Here is a 15,000-nt window from a genome sequence, read left to right as displayed (position 1 = left end):
CGCTGTGATAGGTTTATGTTTTAACATCAATTAAGACAATTTTGACTTCACTTCACACACACACACACACACACACACACACACACACACACACACACACACACACACACACACACACACTCCCCATCTCATTGCCCCCCCCCCACCCTCCATGCCCCCACCCCAAACATTTAGACACAAACAAGTAAATACACAAAATTCTTAATTGCCTCATAGTTCTGCTTTATCTGTTCCGCCCCCTCTCATCTCTCTTATTCTGTCTATCTGTCTGTCTTTGTCTCTCTTTACAAACCACTTGTTAGCCTGTACATACGTTTTACAGGCTGGATGCCCATACATTAAAAGTTATATAATTTGTGAATCTCTCTCTCTCTCTCTCTCTCTCTCTCTCTCTCTCTCTCCACTGCTGACACGCATCTTCTGGCATTACCAGGAACACACTAACGCCCACGTTTTTCTTGAGAAACAACCTTCTTGGCTGAGCCGTTGCGCCGGGTTGCCAAGAAAATAATCAACTTGTTCTTTCCTCCAGAACTGAGACATACACACCGACCGACAGACAGAGAGACAGAAGAGATAAGCAGTGGTGCACAATCATGTTGCTGTTGTACACACCATACGGCAAGGCCTATGTTCTGTTCGCCGTGCCGTGTGCCGCTTCTCGTGTGCTGGAAAGGTGTGCAGGGTTTTTGTTTTTGGTTTTTGTTTTGTTTCAGCCGTTGACGTGTGTATCCCGTTGATGAAAGATTCTGCTCTAAATATAATTTGTCAGAGATTGGAGCTGAGTTTCATTTCATAATGGAATGTCCTTATTATTGTAATAATAACTTACGATACGAATTGATTTCCCAACTCTTTCTTGATCCCAAAACAGATAATTTCTGAAGGTTGATGTCTGACATCAAATTTAAGAAAGCTGTTTGCTTTCAGGTTAAGAATTTATAAAATGGACAATGTCAGTTGGAAAAAGTAGAACTTTGCAATTGAAACAATAAGCCAGTCTTCATAGTAAGAACTATTTTGATGAGTTGGCCCTATAACGATGTATAACGTGGTCAGTCTTATCATTATATTCTTAAAAGACATACATGTTTTGGTATGGAGAGAGAGAGAGAGAGAGAGAGAGAGAGAGAGAGAGAGAGAGAGAGAGAGAGACGGAGAGACGAAGAGACAGACCAAAAGAGCGAGCGAGAGAGAGACAGAGACAGACAGACAGACACACACACACATTCTCTCTCTCTCTCTCTCTCTCTCTCTCTCACACACACACACACAAGTACACACACACACACACACACACACACACACACACACACACACACACACACACACACACACACACACACACACTCAGACGGACAGACAGACAGACAAACAGACAGAAGAGATAAAGCAGCGTGCACAATCACAGTGCCGAGTGCTGCATATCGTTTACTTGAAAGGTGTGCGTGGGTTTTAGCGGCTGATGTGTGTATCCGTTTGTTGGTGTTTGTTTTGGGTTTTTTTCTTCTTTCATTCTGCCTCCTGTCTATCGGTCTGTATTTCTCTCTGTTTCTGTCCCTGTCTCTATTTCTTGACGTGTGTGTGTGTGTGTGTGTGTGTGTGTGTGTGTGTGTGTGTGTGTGTGTGTGTGTGTGTGTGTGTGTGTGTGTGTGTGTGTGTGTGTGTGTGTGTGTGTGTGTGTGTGTGTGTCCCTCCTCTCTTTTCTTATTTTCATCTTGTTTGATTGCCCCTTACCCCCACCCCCTTCCCTCCCTCCATCTCTCTCTCTTCTTCTTCTTCTTCTTTTTCTTCCCAAGGGGTGCACCCCCTCTCTTTCTGTCTCTGTGTGTGTGCCTGGCCTGTAACTGTCTGTCTGAAATCTGTCTGTCTTTCCAGTATTATCAGGCCAAGCAAAATACAGCCCAGTGTCACTGATTTTTAAAGATTAATCCAGAAACAAGAGTAAAAAAAACAAACAACAAAAAAACAAACCCCGCCCCAAACCAAAAAAACCAAAAAAAACCAAACACACAAACAACCCCCCCCCCCCAAAAAAAAAACCCCAACAAAAACAAACCCCCAAAACAAAAACAAAAACAAAACACACATACATACGCAATAAATTGTCTCATTCTTTGTTAGAACATTATAAGATAAGGACACATTAGCTTGTCTGGGAAACATGCAACGATTTGCAGTCTAGAACACTGTTGCATTGTGTGATTCTGCTCTTCTGCTTGCCAATTTCATTCTGCTGTTTATATCCCCTTTGTCTGTGCTTATTTCTATCGCACTATTTATTTCTCTCTTCTCAGCTTATTCCGCCGTTCCAAATAAATAAACAGACGTACAGATAAACAAAGAATCCTCATTGGGAACTACACAGGAAAGCATTAACACACACCCACTAGCGCCGAATACTATTCTAATTTTGCTCGTTTGTCGTCCAAAAGAATTGTGTTTATGCCTTACTTGAGATGTAGACCTCTCCCCTTTCCTATTATCAAATGCTGAACTACAGAAGCAAACGAACAAAAAGAAAAAAACAGGAAAAAAAAGAAAAAAGAACTGGATCCAGACTATCTAAGCCCCACTTCCAAAACCTGTCTTATTCATCCATATCCCCATGTCGGTTACTTCCAGTGTCAGAAACGCCTGTCCATGTGTTCTCGAGATGTCACACGATCTGCTGTGAAATATACTGATTAATTGAACGCAAGTGTTTTTATTCAACGGGTTGCAGAGATGCTGTGGTGTATTCATGGGTTCATTAGCTGGCTAGTTGTTTCAGTTTCAGTTTCTCACGGCACGGACAAATCCATACACGCTGCACCACACCTGCTTGGTAGATGCCTGATCAGGAGCATTACCCAACGTGCTTAGTCATGCATTGAGCGCATGCATATATATATATATATATATATATATATATATATATATATATATATATATATATATATATATATTTGTGTACCTATCAGAGTGGATTTCTTCAACAGAATTTTGCCAATACTCTCATTGCCACGGGTTCTTTTCAGTGCGCCAAGTGCGTGCTGCACACGGGTCCTCGGTTTATCGTTTCATCCGAATGACCAGACGCTCAGTTTGATTTTCCAGTCAAATTTGTGAGAAAAGGCGAGAGCGGGATTCGAACCCAGACCTGTGCGGACTCTGTATTGGCAGATGAACGTTTTAACCATTCTGTCAACTTCCTCTGGTTGGTTAAGGTGGCTGTGATTGAATACAGGTGTTTTTATAGATAGAGTTGCAGGTGTTTATTCAATGGTTGATTGATTGATTGATTGACTGTCTGTGACTTGACTGCAGGTGTTAAGTAAAACTCCACCATCTCCAAAGAGAGAAATTAACATCGAGTTAACATTAACATCAACATTGATCGAGTTGCAGGTGCTGTTTAGTCATGGATTGATTAGGTCGGATTCAAATGCTTTACTGATCGACGTTGCCAGTGTTGTTTATTCTTGATCGATATCGCTAGTGTTGTTTATTCTTGGATTGGTTGGATATGATTTAAATGCAACGATTCGCATTACTGATCGATGTTGCTGGTGTTGTTTATTCTTGATCGATATCGCTAGTGTTGTTGGATATGATTCGAATGCAACAGTTGATTTCTAGATCGCCGTTGCTGCCTGTTGTTTATTCTTGAATTGGTTGGGGATATGATTTGAATGCAACAGGTGGTTTTATTTACCGACGATGCTTGTGCTGTTTTAATTCATGGGGTGGTAAACTGACTGACCGATTGGCTGATTGACTGATTGACTAATTGACTGATTGGCTGACTGGCTGGCTGCCGTGCAGGTGTTTTCCAACAGTCCGGCGGAGGGCGAGCTGCAGAGAGGTGACCAGATCCTGAGCTTCGCGGGCAGGCCAGGCAGAGAGCTAACCCATCAACAGGCCCAGGAGATCGCCAAGCGAGGAGGTCCGCACATCGACATCGTTATCTACAGGTCAGTGTGGGAGGGAGGGAGGGAGGGAGGGAGGCAGGGAGAGAGGGGAGAGGGAGGAAGGGAGGGAGAGAGGAAGGAATGAAGGGATAGAGGGAGGGAGGGAGGGAGGGAGGAAGGAAGGAAGGGTGAGAGGGAGGGATGGATGGATGGAAGGGAGGGATGGAAGGGAGGGAGGGATGGAAGGGAGGGAGTGATGGATGGATGGAATGGAAGGAAGGGTGGGAAGGAAGGGATGGAATGGAAGGAAGGGAAGGGTGGGGATGGAGGAAGGAAGGGAGGGAGGGAGGGAGGAAGGAAGGGATGGAGGGAGAGATGGAGGGATGGAGAAAGGAAGGGAGGGAGGGAGGGGGAAGGAGGGAGGGAGGAAGGGAGGGAGGGGGAGGGAGAAGGGAGGGAGGGAGGGGGGGGAGGAAGGATAGAAGGAAGGAAGGTGTGTGTGTGTCTATGTGTTTGCGTTTGTGTGTGTGTGTGTGTGTGTGTGTGTGTGTGTGTGTGTGTGTGTGTGTGTGTGTTATAAAGAAATAATGCTACTTCATTAGCTTCTGCTGATACCACTACTGTTACTAGTACTAGTACTAGTACTACTGCTACAGTGATGGCTTTTCTTTACGTGGACAGGCCGGTACCAGGTCGAGTGTCTACAGCCACCTTCGTTCCAGCCGCACAGCGAACAAGAGCACAGTCTCTGCAGGTACGGCGCATGCGTCGCTTTCGCTTCCGCTTCCGCTTCTGGTTTCGCTTTCTTCGTCAGCGTTGTCCTTGCTGTTGGTCTTTGCTCTCATACTGAGCTAGGGTATTTTATTTTTTCAGTTTTTTTTAGCTGGTGTGACAATGAACAAGTAAAAGGGTGGTGGGTGACTAGAGTTCGGGTGAGCTAGAGATTGAGGATGGGATGGATGTGCAAAGAGAGAGAGAAAGAGAAGTGTCTTTTTATTTTATTTTATTTTTTAGAGATACAGATCTTGAGAGAGTGAAAGAAACGCAGATCTCTCTCTCTCTCTCTCTCTCTCTCTCTCTCTCTCTCTCTCTCTCTCCATATATGTATGTGTATCTGGCACCTATTTCCTAGGATATTAGATAAGCTTCGGTGTGCTTTCTAACATCCAGTCCCTGCCCTGAACAGGGTCTACACCACCCAATACATTACTGTACAAGTCATAAGCATGTTGTTGATATGAGAGAGAAAGAGAGAGAGAGAGAGAGAGAGAGAGAGAGAGAGAGAGAGATAGATAGAGAGAGAGAGAGAGAGAGAGTCTGGGACTGATTGTATTATTTGGCTGCATCAACATAATTTTATCACTGCAGATTTATTCCATGTAGTTTATGAATACTCTGTATTGGATATGAATATAGAAATAAGCAAGGAAATAAATAGATGTTTCCAATAACTAGGACAGATATATTGACAGATATATCTATCTATCTATCTATCTATCTATATATATATATATATATACAAACAAGCAAATAGAACAACAAATGGATTTATAGGTTTGTAGGTGGTTGATAGATAAATAATAGATAGCTAAATACATAAGAAATACTAGCCATGAAATTGTGAATAAATAAATAAAATCATAGATAAATGTATAAATCACTTGTTTTATTTCTTGATTTTTATCTTTTGTCTAAAGTCGGTATGATCAATGAACAAGGGAGATGTTAATTCTTCGGCTTTTGTGGCCTTTGACAAAAAACAAACAAACAAAAACAAAAACAAAACAAAAAAAACCCGAAAAAACGTGTCAAAGAAAAGAAGAGAAAAACTGTTGGTTGGGGATATATCTAATATCATTGCTAAATATTCACGAAAAACAAAACACACACACACACACACACACACACACAAATACCACAGGATAGTACAATATATTTCACACGTATAATATTTGCGGGGAGAACGCTTTAGTTACGCTCACAAAGGCCTAACCAAAGCAACATTCCCACGAAGACGTGGCAATTGTAAGGGCAGACCATGGGGTTTGTGCGAAAGCCAGACCCATGTTAAAATTCTTTTTTTTTTTTTTAACCTTTATTTCTTTCTCACTGGCATAGCAGAATGGTGCAGCATATATGGACTGATTCATGCAAAGCAATGCCTCCTTGATGTTTTGTGCGCCGTCAGTTTCTTTACAAGCTGTTACATGTGGGTTAATTCCCTTCCCCCTTTTTCCTGTCTGTCTATGTAGCCAACAGCAGCTCTCCAGTTTTGCCAAGCTTTTCGAATTCACTCAGATCAAATATTGCTGCTAGTTTTGCCCCAAAGTGTCATCCTTTTCTGTTATTGTTCTTGCTTTTTTCTCCCAGGATTTTCCGATTTTGACATAATCTGGTTAACGGAGTAAAGCTTGTGTCATCAGATGTTTGCAGAAGTTTTTAAGTATTATTTCTTCATTTCTTTCTCATTTATTTTCTCCATTTTACCGTATCATGAGATATTGCTCATAAGAGAATAAAAATCGAGTTATGAAATGGTTATTTCTACACATGTATATCTAAATCGTTTCAGTCAATGGGAAGCAACAATGACCCTGGGTATTTTGTAAACAAAGTGCCTGAAGATAAAAATGTGAATGTCAGTTACCATCACTGGTGTAAATAACGCCAGTTTAATGTAATCTGTGTTTGCCTATATGTCATGGCACCAAGTCAGTTGCATTAGATTAAAACAACAATAACAACAACAAAAAACACCTAAAAAACAAACAAACAAAAGAAAAAAAAAGAAAAAAAAAAAAAAAGAAAAAAAGGAGAAAAGAACGTGGATAGACTACACACCGAAAAAGCGATCTCAGGAATATGAAGTTTCTTAACTGTTCAGAGCTTCGCAACATCATCAGCCGTCGCTTCCAATAAGATCCCGCAGTCTGTGATGTCGGTGACACGGTTAGTGGGTTAATTTAGTATCGCCCTTATCACAAGTCATTGTTATAGAATTTAAATGCACATCATTGTCACCTCATTCTGTGGCCATTGGTACTGTGGATCATTTTCATTCACGTCTGCGAGCGTCTGACCATTACAACTACCACCTGGCGCAGTTATCATGTTCACATCATGCTCATTCTCATCTTAACCCGTTGCACAACTCTGCGAGCTGATTCAAACCCCACCACGTTTATTGACTCATCTCGGTTCGTCCTACGTGATCATCATTTTTCATTCCATAGACAAAAAGACTGTTGATATCATGGACATTTAAAAAAAAAACCGCTTCTTTAATTGATAATAATGGCTTGAACGTTGCAGCTTTCTGACCTAAAGACTTGGAAAGCAGTAAAGCAACGCCGGCAGAGAAAGACTATAATCGATTTGGGAACGAACGAATCACACGCCTCTCCTCCCTGTTCATACCTGGACCCCCCCCCCATCCCCACCCCTCACCCCACCAACCCCTCTCCTCCTCTGACTACTCACCTGCCTGTGTGCACTGTTCCCTAACTGTTTCAGCTGAGCCCAGTTCCCTCTACCATGCCAGCGTCAGGCGATGGGAGACTCCGACTCAATGCCAACCCTTGCTTCAATCCCGATTTCATCCAACAGTACTCCCCCTCCTCCCCGATACCCCCTCCTCCATGGACTCAGCAGCAAAGCGCGCCCAAGAGGGTGAGCAAGCTGTCCCAGATTGGTGGAGGCGCTCCAGATTTCGGCGTGGACTATGGGTCACATTATGGGACCGTACCCAGGAGAAGACACTCGGTAGCCGTCCATTTTCAACTGCTTTTTATCCCCCCCCCCCCTAACCATGTTGTATGAATGTCGTGTCGTGTCACCTTTTTGCCACCTTGTATTTTTTGTTGTTGTTGTTTTTGCTTTCCTTAGCAGCGGGTATCCTGTGTCAGTGTTGTTAGTGTTGTGTTTGGCTGAGATTTTCCTGTTTTCCAGACCGTGAATAGAATTTCTTGTGGGTGTGTGGTTGTTTTGTACTTGCTGCCGTATTTTTGCTGACTTAATAACAGAAGCTGGCTTTTCTCGCTGCAAAGGTTACTACGCCGGTGTTGTGAGTATCTCATGTATGTGTGGTTTTATGTTGTCTGTTTGGGAGTACGATTTGTAGTTCCTTACAGGTTCGTGTGTGGCAAGATGGTAGATTTTTCACTGAAACACATTAGTTACAGTGGTAGAAGCCAAAACAACATGGTGTCCAGTTTGCGAGATACAGGCAACGGAAAAATACAAAGAGTGATCCATCTTCAGCTGAACTGTTTGTATGTTCTTGGGTTTAATGGTGTTACAGTCTTAATTTCCATTTTTAGACAGTCTACAAAATGTACACCTCCCACTCCCCCCCCCCACAGCCCCCAACACACACACACCCCATCCACACATACACACATACACGCGCATACATATCGAGAAACAGACACTCTTACTGAATCAAAATCACGTACGCACGCTTATTTTCAGCTCCCTCATTTAGTTTAACGATTTCGGATGGGTATGAAAATTATGACGTTTCTGTCATGCAGATTAGTCAGACAATTCTTCTTTGACAGCATTTCCAACACAATGAGTCCCATGATTGGGGGTGGGTCGGAACTGGAGGGGAAAAAATGAGCCTCATCGTCATCTTTCTGTCTTCCTCTTTCTTATGATTATATTTTTTTATATATAGTATTTGCTTATTTTTTTCTTTGTTGCTAAAGAATCATTAATTGCCAGCTTCTTTTTAGAAGAATCCCAGATATTTGGTTTATACTTCTATTTTCATACAGCTCATAGAGATTGTTTGTTGTCATGCATATTTTCATAAAGCCGTAATCGGATAATGTAAAATGTCAGACATAGTTTTTTTTTCATACAGACACTGTTTGACTTTATCAAAATTAGTAATTCATATAGGAGGATAATGTAAATAAAAAATCAATAAAAACAATATTTGGAAAAGTAGTTTGCGATTGTAATAGTTAATAGAATGTGGACAATAGTTAAAAGTGTTTGAAACGAAATGAACAAGTGTAGACATTAGTAGAGCCTTTGATGTTTGCGTTTTGGAATTGGCAGACTTTCAACGGAGGTCAGTCTGAGTAAGAACGTGTTTATTTCTTCTTTAAGTTGATCCAGACGTTTTGCAGCACATATAATACCATAAATGAAGTACGTTTGAATCTTTGTACGCATTAGACAAGGTCGTGTTTTGTGCCCTCTGTCGTTTCCCACAGAGTCAGACACACAACTACTCGCAATACGCTGGAGGTAGCCCGACCCGTGACTACGGCCTTTCCCATTTAGGGGGAGGGAACTTTGATTTTGGAGCAGACTACTGTACCCTACCGAGGACTCGTGGTCGACAATCGTCGGTAGAAAGAACTGCTGTACCTCTAGTGTTGTCGTTTTCGTTTTATTACTGTGTATTTTATTTCGATGAGTTTGTATCCTGTTAGCTAGACCTCCTTCTTTCGTTTTCTTCGCTTCAGTTTTCTTGATTTGTTTTTGGTGTTCAGTACCTGAAAAAAAGCGAAAGATGCGTCGTTGAAATTTGCACTGAAAGAAAAGAAAAGAAACAAAAGTGAAATATGATCCTTTATGATCATGATCGGAAATTGTTTCAAGAAGAGGAGGGAAAGAGACATCTCAGAGTAGTGACTGCTGTAAGATCACGAATAATTCACGTCAGTTTGTCAGTGTACATCGAGCCGACCTCGGACTGCTCAGGACAGACACAGATTATTATTTTTTTAAAAGGAAAAAAGAAAAGAAAAGAAAAAGAAATCATCTGAAAACAGAGTGCTCAAGCGAAAGGATGACTGTAACTTCAATGAAACTCAAACTGATACCATTTGAAAACAATACAGTCCTATAACAATTTGGAGATGAAGAAAATGTTTTCGTTTATTTTAGCAGTTTCCAAAAGTTGGTAAGCATAACGAAAATACAAAAATGGATCTCAGTTCTTAATGTTATCTAGGTTTGTTATATGGTCTTGTGTTAAAGTGAAACATGGGAATAACTGACTAATTAGAATCCACCTCCCCACACCTCCAAGTTAAAAAAAATCATCAGAAGCAAAATTACTGTGATATCAAAACAAATCAAATACACGACTCTTTCTGGTTTAGTTGATTTCTATTTCTTTTTCTTCTTTGTTTTTCACATATAGCGAAATACTTGTGTCTTATATACAGCCAGATCGATGTATACTAACGTTTGCTTTCATTACACATTACTCTATTTAAAACCAATACATATTTATCTTATTTTTCCTCTTTGTACAGTCAAATCGATGTATACTAACGTTTCCTTTCATTACACATTACTCTATTTAAAACCAATACATGTTTATCTTCTTTTTCCTCTTTGTGGCTTCTCTCTCCCCCTCTCTCTGTCTCTCTCTTTCTCACTCTGTCTATCTCTCTTTCTCTTCCTCCACTTCCCCTCTTAATCTTTCTTCTTTCTTTCTCAGCGAACAGACTGTGTAATGCTTTGGTGCTTTATAGCTTGCTATTTTGCACGATTTTGTGTGCATGCATTAATGGTATATTGTATCTGTATGTTTGGTGTAAAAATGTACCGGCATGTTGTCAAGGTAGATAGAGAAAGATCAGTTAATACCAAAGACATTCAGTATGCGGAAACTAATCTGACTTTTCTCCTTCTAGATTAAGGCTATCTACTGAATGTTGACTTTTTCTTTCTTTCTTTACTTCTTTCCTTGTTACCTTTGTCTATCTATCTATCTTCCTGTCTGTCTATTTGTCCCATTGTTTGGTTTAATGTACCTTTACTTGCACCTGTGTACTGCGGATAGTTCAGCAGAGTCTTAGATAATTCTATTGCAAATCACACCGCCATGTGAAAACAAATTTGATGAAAGCAATATTCAATCAGACTGTGAGAATTACAAAGGTATTTAGCTGTATTGGGAAATATATATCAACAATAGTTCTTAACCAAGTCTCTTGAATCTGATACCTTATTGTCTGAAAATTCTTCTGGTTTTTGGCATATGCATTTAAGTCCAAACCATGACTTTCTGTAAAACCGTTAATTGACTTATATAGTATGAAAAAGCAAAAGCTGTTTTGTTTATATTTATTTCAAAAAGGCTTTTGATTTAGTGTCGTCGAACAAGTAATTGTGGACCAAACTGCTCTCTCTCTCTCTCTCTCTCTGAAAATGTCTGTCTATGCCTTTCTTCTTGAAGTATGTACTTTTGCATAACGGTTTGAACTAATCCTACGTAGCTAGAAATTAGTGTCTTATCGTTTGTTTTCACGTATTATATTCAGAATGTCACACACACACACACACACACACACACACACACTCCGCTTCCACGCAAAGTCACTTTACTTCCATGCTTACGTATGTGCGCGCGCGCGTGCATTGACAAGCTTGCGTTCAACGTTAACGAATCACATGTTTTCGTTTCCTACACGCTCATACTCCGATGGAACTGAATGTTCAAATACAAAATAAACATCAAACGCCAAATAAATGAAGGAAGTATAGAAAAAAAACCCATTCTTATTAAGAGATGAATTGTGGATTGGTGAAAGGTAAGCTGATAGTGGATATGATTTTGCCACTGATCTCCTGCAAAACATGTTCCAGTAATATTTTACCGAAATCCCAGTCTGTTCAGCCAGCTTGGCGGCTACAAATGATGGCAGGGTGTTGGGAAATGTGCTTCTTTATTTTGATTTTGGTAATACAATTATCAGAATTATTGTTTGGTATCGTGTGCCAGTTTGATTTTGACTCATTGCACCGTATTCAGTTACTTGTTTGTTTATTTGTTTTCCTGTTTATTTGTTCAGTTATTTGTTTTTCCTTATTTTACCATAATCATTGATTTATTTGCTCATTTATTTCCTCTATTTTTGTTTTCTTATTTATCTATTTATTTTTCTATTAGTTTATTCAGTAATTTTATTTATTTATTAATTCATTTTTGTATTTGTGAATTAATTCATTTTCTTAATCTATTACTCTTTCTGCTTTGCTACTTAATTCCTGCCATATTTTCTTAACAAACGAATTATATGCACGGACTGATTCGAGCTCTTTTTTGTTTGGTTTTATCCCAGTCTGATTCACCATGGTTGCATCATATGTGCTTACTTCTTCTTTTTTTCCAGCAAGTTAACCTTTTTATTTCAGCGTAACGCTTTTCTTTCAGATCAGAAATTATTCTTCATTTGTTTATTTATTCATTTTTGCAAGACAGAGCACTTAGACCTAATGAATTGTTTCCCTTTCCTGTCCATAGCCTACTGTATATTCCTATTAATCTCACGTTGTTTTATTTGGAGTTTTAAGTTCCTGCAACATTGTGTTTTCTCACAAGTGGCCATTCCGTTCACGAAGACTTACAATCAGTGGTGATGACAGCTGTGTCAATAGTACAGTTGTATTTCTTACCCTGAAAACAGCTATGGATCTGCACTGCGTTCAATAGAACAGTATGTCACGTTGCATGCTTTGGTCCCCATATTATTATTATTATTATTATTATTATTATTATTTACTTCCTCTACAGCATCGTATTGTCTGTGGAATGAGCATGATGACTTAGAGTAAATAAAATACAGACTATAAGTGCAATCGTATTGATGTTGTCCTTGCTTTTTATCTGTTGTTTCTGGGAACACAGGAGCATTGATATCATACGAACGATGAATCGGATTCGGGAGTGATTAACAACTGTCTGTTCTATTGCAGATTTGTCACCGCCTCTTACGTTTTCTGGCAGAGACGGTCACTATCGTTCATTTTCGCACATGTATCATCAGTGCTTCTGTGCCTTTCATTATTGTTACTTATCACCCATTAGTTTCAAACTGACTGCATGCTGAGTTCATCTCGTTTCACCCTTTCATATCATTTCACCATAAAACAGTTAATGTAGCTGTGTAGTCCAACCACCTACGAGAACCTGTAAACTGTCGTGTCTCGAAACAGGTTTACTGCAGCTTGTAGCTTCCTTCACATCACTCAAAAAACGATCGGGTACCGACTCCATTAATGAATTAACTCTGTAATCTGTGACAAGATCCCCCATCTGTCATTGGAGACTAGTTGAATACAGCAGTGTAGAAATAAAACATTGACAAAACTACAAAGAAATGTGGGTGTTTCGATAAACAGTCTATTAATATATTCACAAAAAGTTCAGTCTCTACACTTGATGAAAGCTTCAGAGAAAATTGGACAGAAAAGAGACTTTCGTCGACAGAGCAGCAACATTTTCTGACTTGCTATGGAACTGTGCGAAAGTCCTGGTTTATGTACTTTGCGATATTTTTTCCTTTAATTTTGGTTTCATCATTACAATTTCAGTTCTATCGTTACAATTTAGAACTTCTCTTTCTTGAACTATCATATCAAAGGTCAGACTCAAAATCTACGCAAAAAGATTCAGCTAACAGTACCAGAATATGAAATTTTGTCTAGGTACAGAAATGGCCATCCTGGTAATGAGAGATATGGCCATTTCTAGTTTCTGATTGTTCCTTGTCTAGCCATCACAAGCAATTATTATTAATCTACTAATCATTATATTTTTTAAATGTTTTTATAATCCTTTGTCAGCGAACTCTTTTTTTTCCATTTTATTATTTATTTTTTTTACTAAGCGAAATCACATATGACTGAAAATAACAGATTTGCTCGCTGAATACGCCTAACAGGAAAACTCACAAATATTAAGCTGCAGGGATTGTTGTCCTGTAGTCGGAATGTAGCTAACAGTCCCCGGAAGAGAACGGTGTATAATATTACATAACGTTTTAAGCTAAACTAACGTGTATATAAAAAAAAGTAATAAACCCCCCACACATCTGTCTATGGGAGAGAAGAGAGGAGATTTGCAGCCATAAACAGTGGTATGTGGAATCATATATATTCAACTGAATTCCATGGCCATGAATTTTTATAGAACGCCGGAATTAATGCTTGGCGCAAGCGCACGCGTACGCGCACATGCAAAGCAAACACAGACACACACACACACACACGCACGCACGCACACACACACACACACACACACACACACACACACACACATGGATACACAAAGGCAAGCACTTCTGAACTCATGAGAGAGAAGGAGAGAGAGAGAGAGAGAGACAGACAGACAGACAGACAGAGACAGACAGACAGACAGACAGACTGACACACAAACAGAAACAGACAAAGACAGACACAAAACAACTGGGCTACCTTTTCGGCTAATCTGTTCCTTCGTTAAATTGAATATGAGAAAGAAAGAAAGAAAGAAAGAAAGAAAGAAAGAAAGAAAGAAAGATTGAATTAATGAAATACATCATTCCAATTCCAAAGTTTTCAAAAAAAAAAAAAAAAAAAAAAAAGGGACAGGGCATACGGGAGAGGGAGGTGGCAGGGAATGAAAGAAAGAAAGGAAGAAAGAAAGAAAATAATGAAAGAAAGAAAGAAGAAAGAAAGAAAGAAAATAATGCAATAACAAACGAAAGAACGAGCAAATTGAGAGAAAAGAAAAGAAATGTATAGAATGAATGAATGAATGAATGAATGAATGAATGAGTGAATGAATGAATGAATGAATCAACCAATTAACGAATCAATCAATAAAAGAAAAGAAAAAGGGAAACATAGATAAAGATAAAGAAAAGAAAAAGAAAAACTTTTTTTTCACACCACCAAAGAAAGACTTTTGTTTCTCCAAAATTCAAAACTTATCCCTCCCTCTCTCTCTTTCTCTTTCTGTACCTCTACCTCCCCCCTCCCTCCCATCCACACCCCAACCTACCACCAATGCATCTCCCCACCCCACCCTCTCTTCCTCCCCTCCCCCACCCTTCCTCCCCCCCCCACGCCTCCCCTAACCCCCACCCCCTCCCCTCCCCAATCACCTCACACCCCTTCTCTCCCTTTTCTCTCTCTACTTCGCCCATAGCAGCCCCCGTCTCGGAAGCCATTCAGCACCATGCCAGTGTCCGGCGGCAGCTCCGGGTTCAAGCCCAAGAAGGTCACCCTGTCCAGACTGGGCGGGGGAGGGCCGGACTTCGGCTCGGACTTCACCCGCGGCCGCCCGTCCTCCTACATGCAGCCCGTGCACGTG

At 40.2% G+C, this 15,000-nt stretch overlaps 1 protein-coding gene across 8 annotated transcripts in view; it reads left to right on the top strand.

Moving 5' to 3' along the window:
• LOC143283457 (uncharacterized) overlaps positions 1-15,000 on the top strand; it is an 85,655-nt gene that overhangs the window by 56,026 nt on the left and 14,629 nt on the right. For 3 of the 8 annotated variants that reach the window (XM_076589718.1, XM_076589712.1, XM_076589706.1), the window contains exons 2-6: positions 3,808-3,956; positions 4,575-4,647; positions 7,407-7,655; positions 9,119-9,256; positions 14,836-15,000. The exon at positions 14,836-15,000 is cut by the window's right edge and continues 102 nt beyond it. In XM_076589718.1, the coding sequence (XP_076445833.1) occupies positions 3,808-3,956; positions 4,575-4,647; positions 7,407-7,655; positions 9,119-9,256; positions 14,836-15,000 (774 nt within the window). The remainder of the gene's footprint in view (positions 1-3,807; positions 3,957-4,574; positions 4,648-7,406; positions 7,656-9,118; positions 9,257-14,835) is intronic. The other 5 variants (XM_076589700.1, XM_076589725.1, XM_076589732.1 and 2 more) reach the window with 5 other exon arrangements.

Source organism: Babylonia areolata, chromosome 1, assembly GCF_041734735.1.
Source record: "Babylonia areolata isolate BAREFJ2019XMU chromosome 1, ASM4173473v1, whole genome shotgun sequence".
In the NCBI taxonomy this organism is placed as follows: domain Eukaryota; kingdom Metazoa; phylum Mollusca; class Gastropoda; order Neogastropoda; family Buccinidae; genus Babylonia; species Babylonia areolata.
Note: the sequence above shows the minus strand (reverse complement) of the source record. Positions and strands in the feature narration are given on the sequence as shown.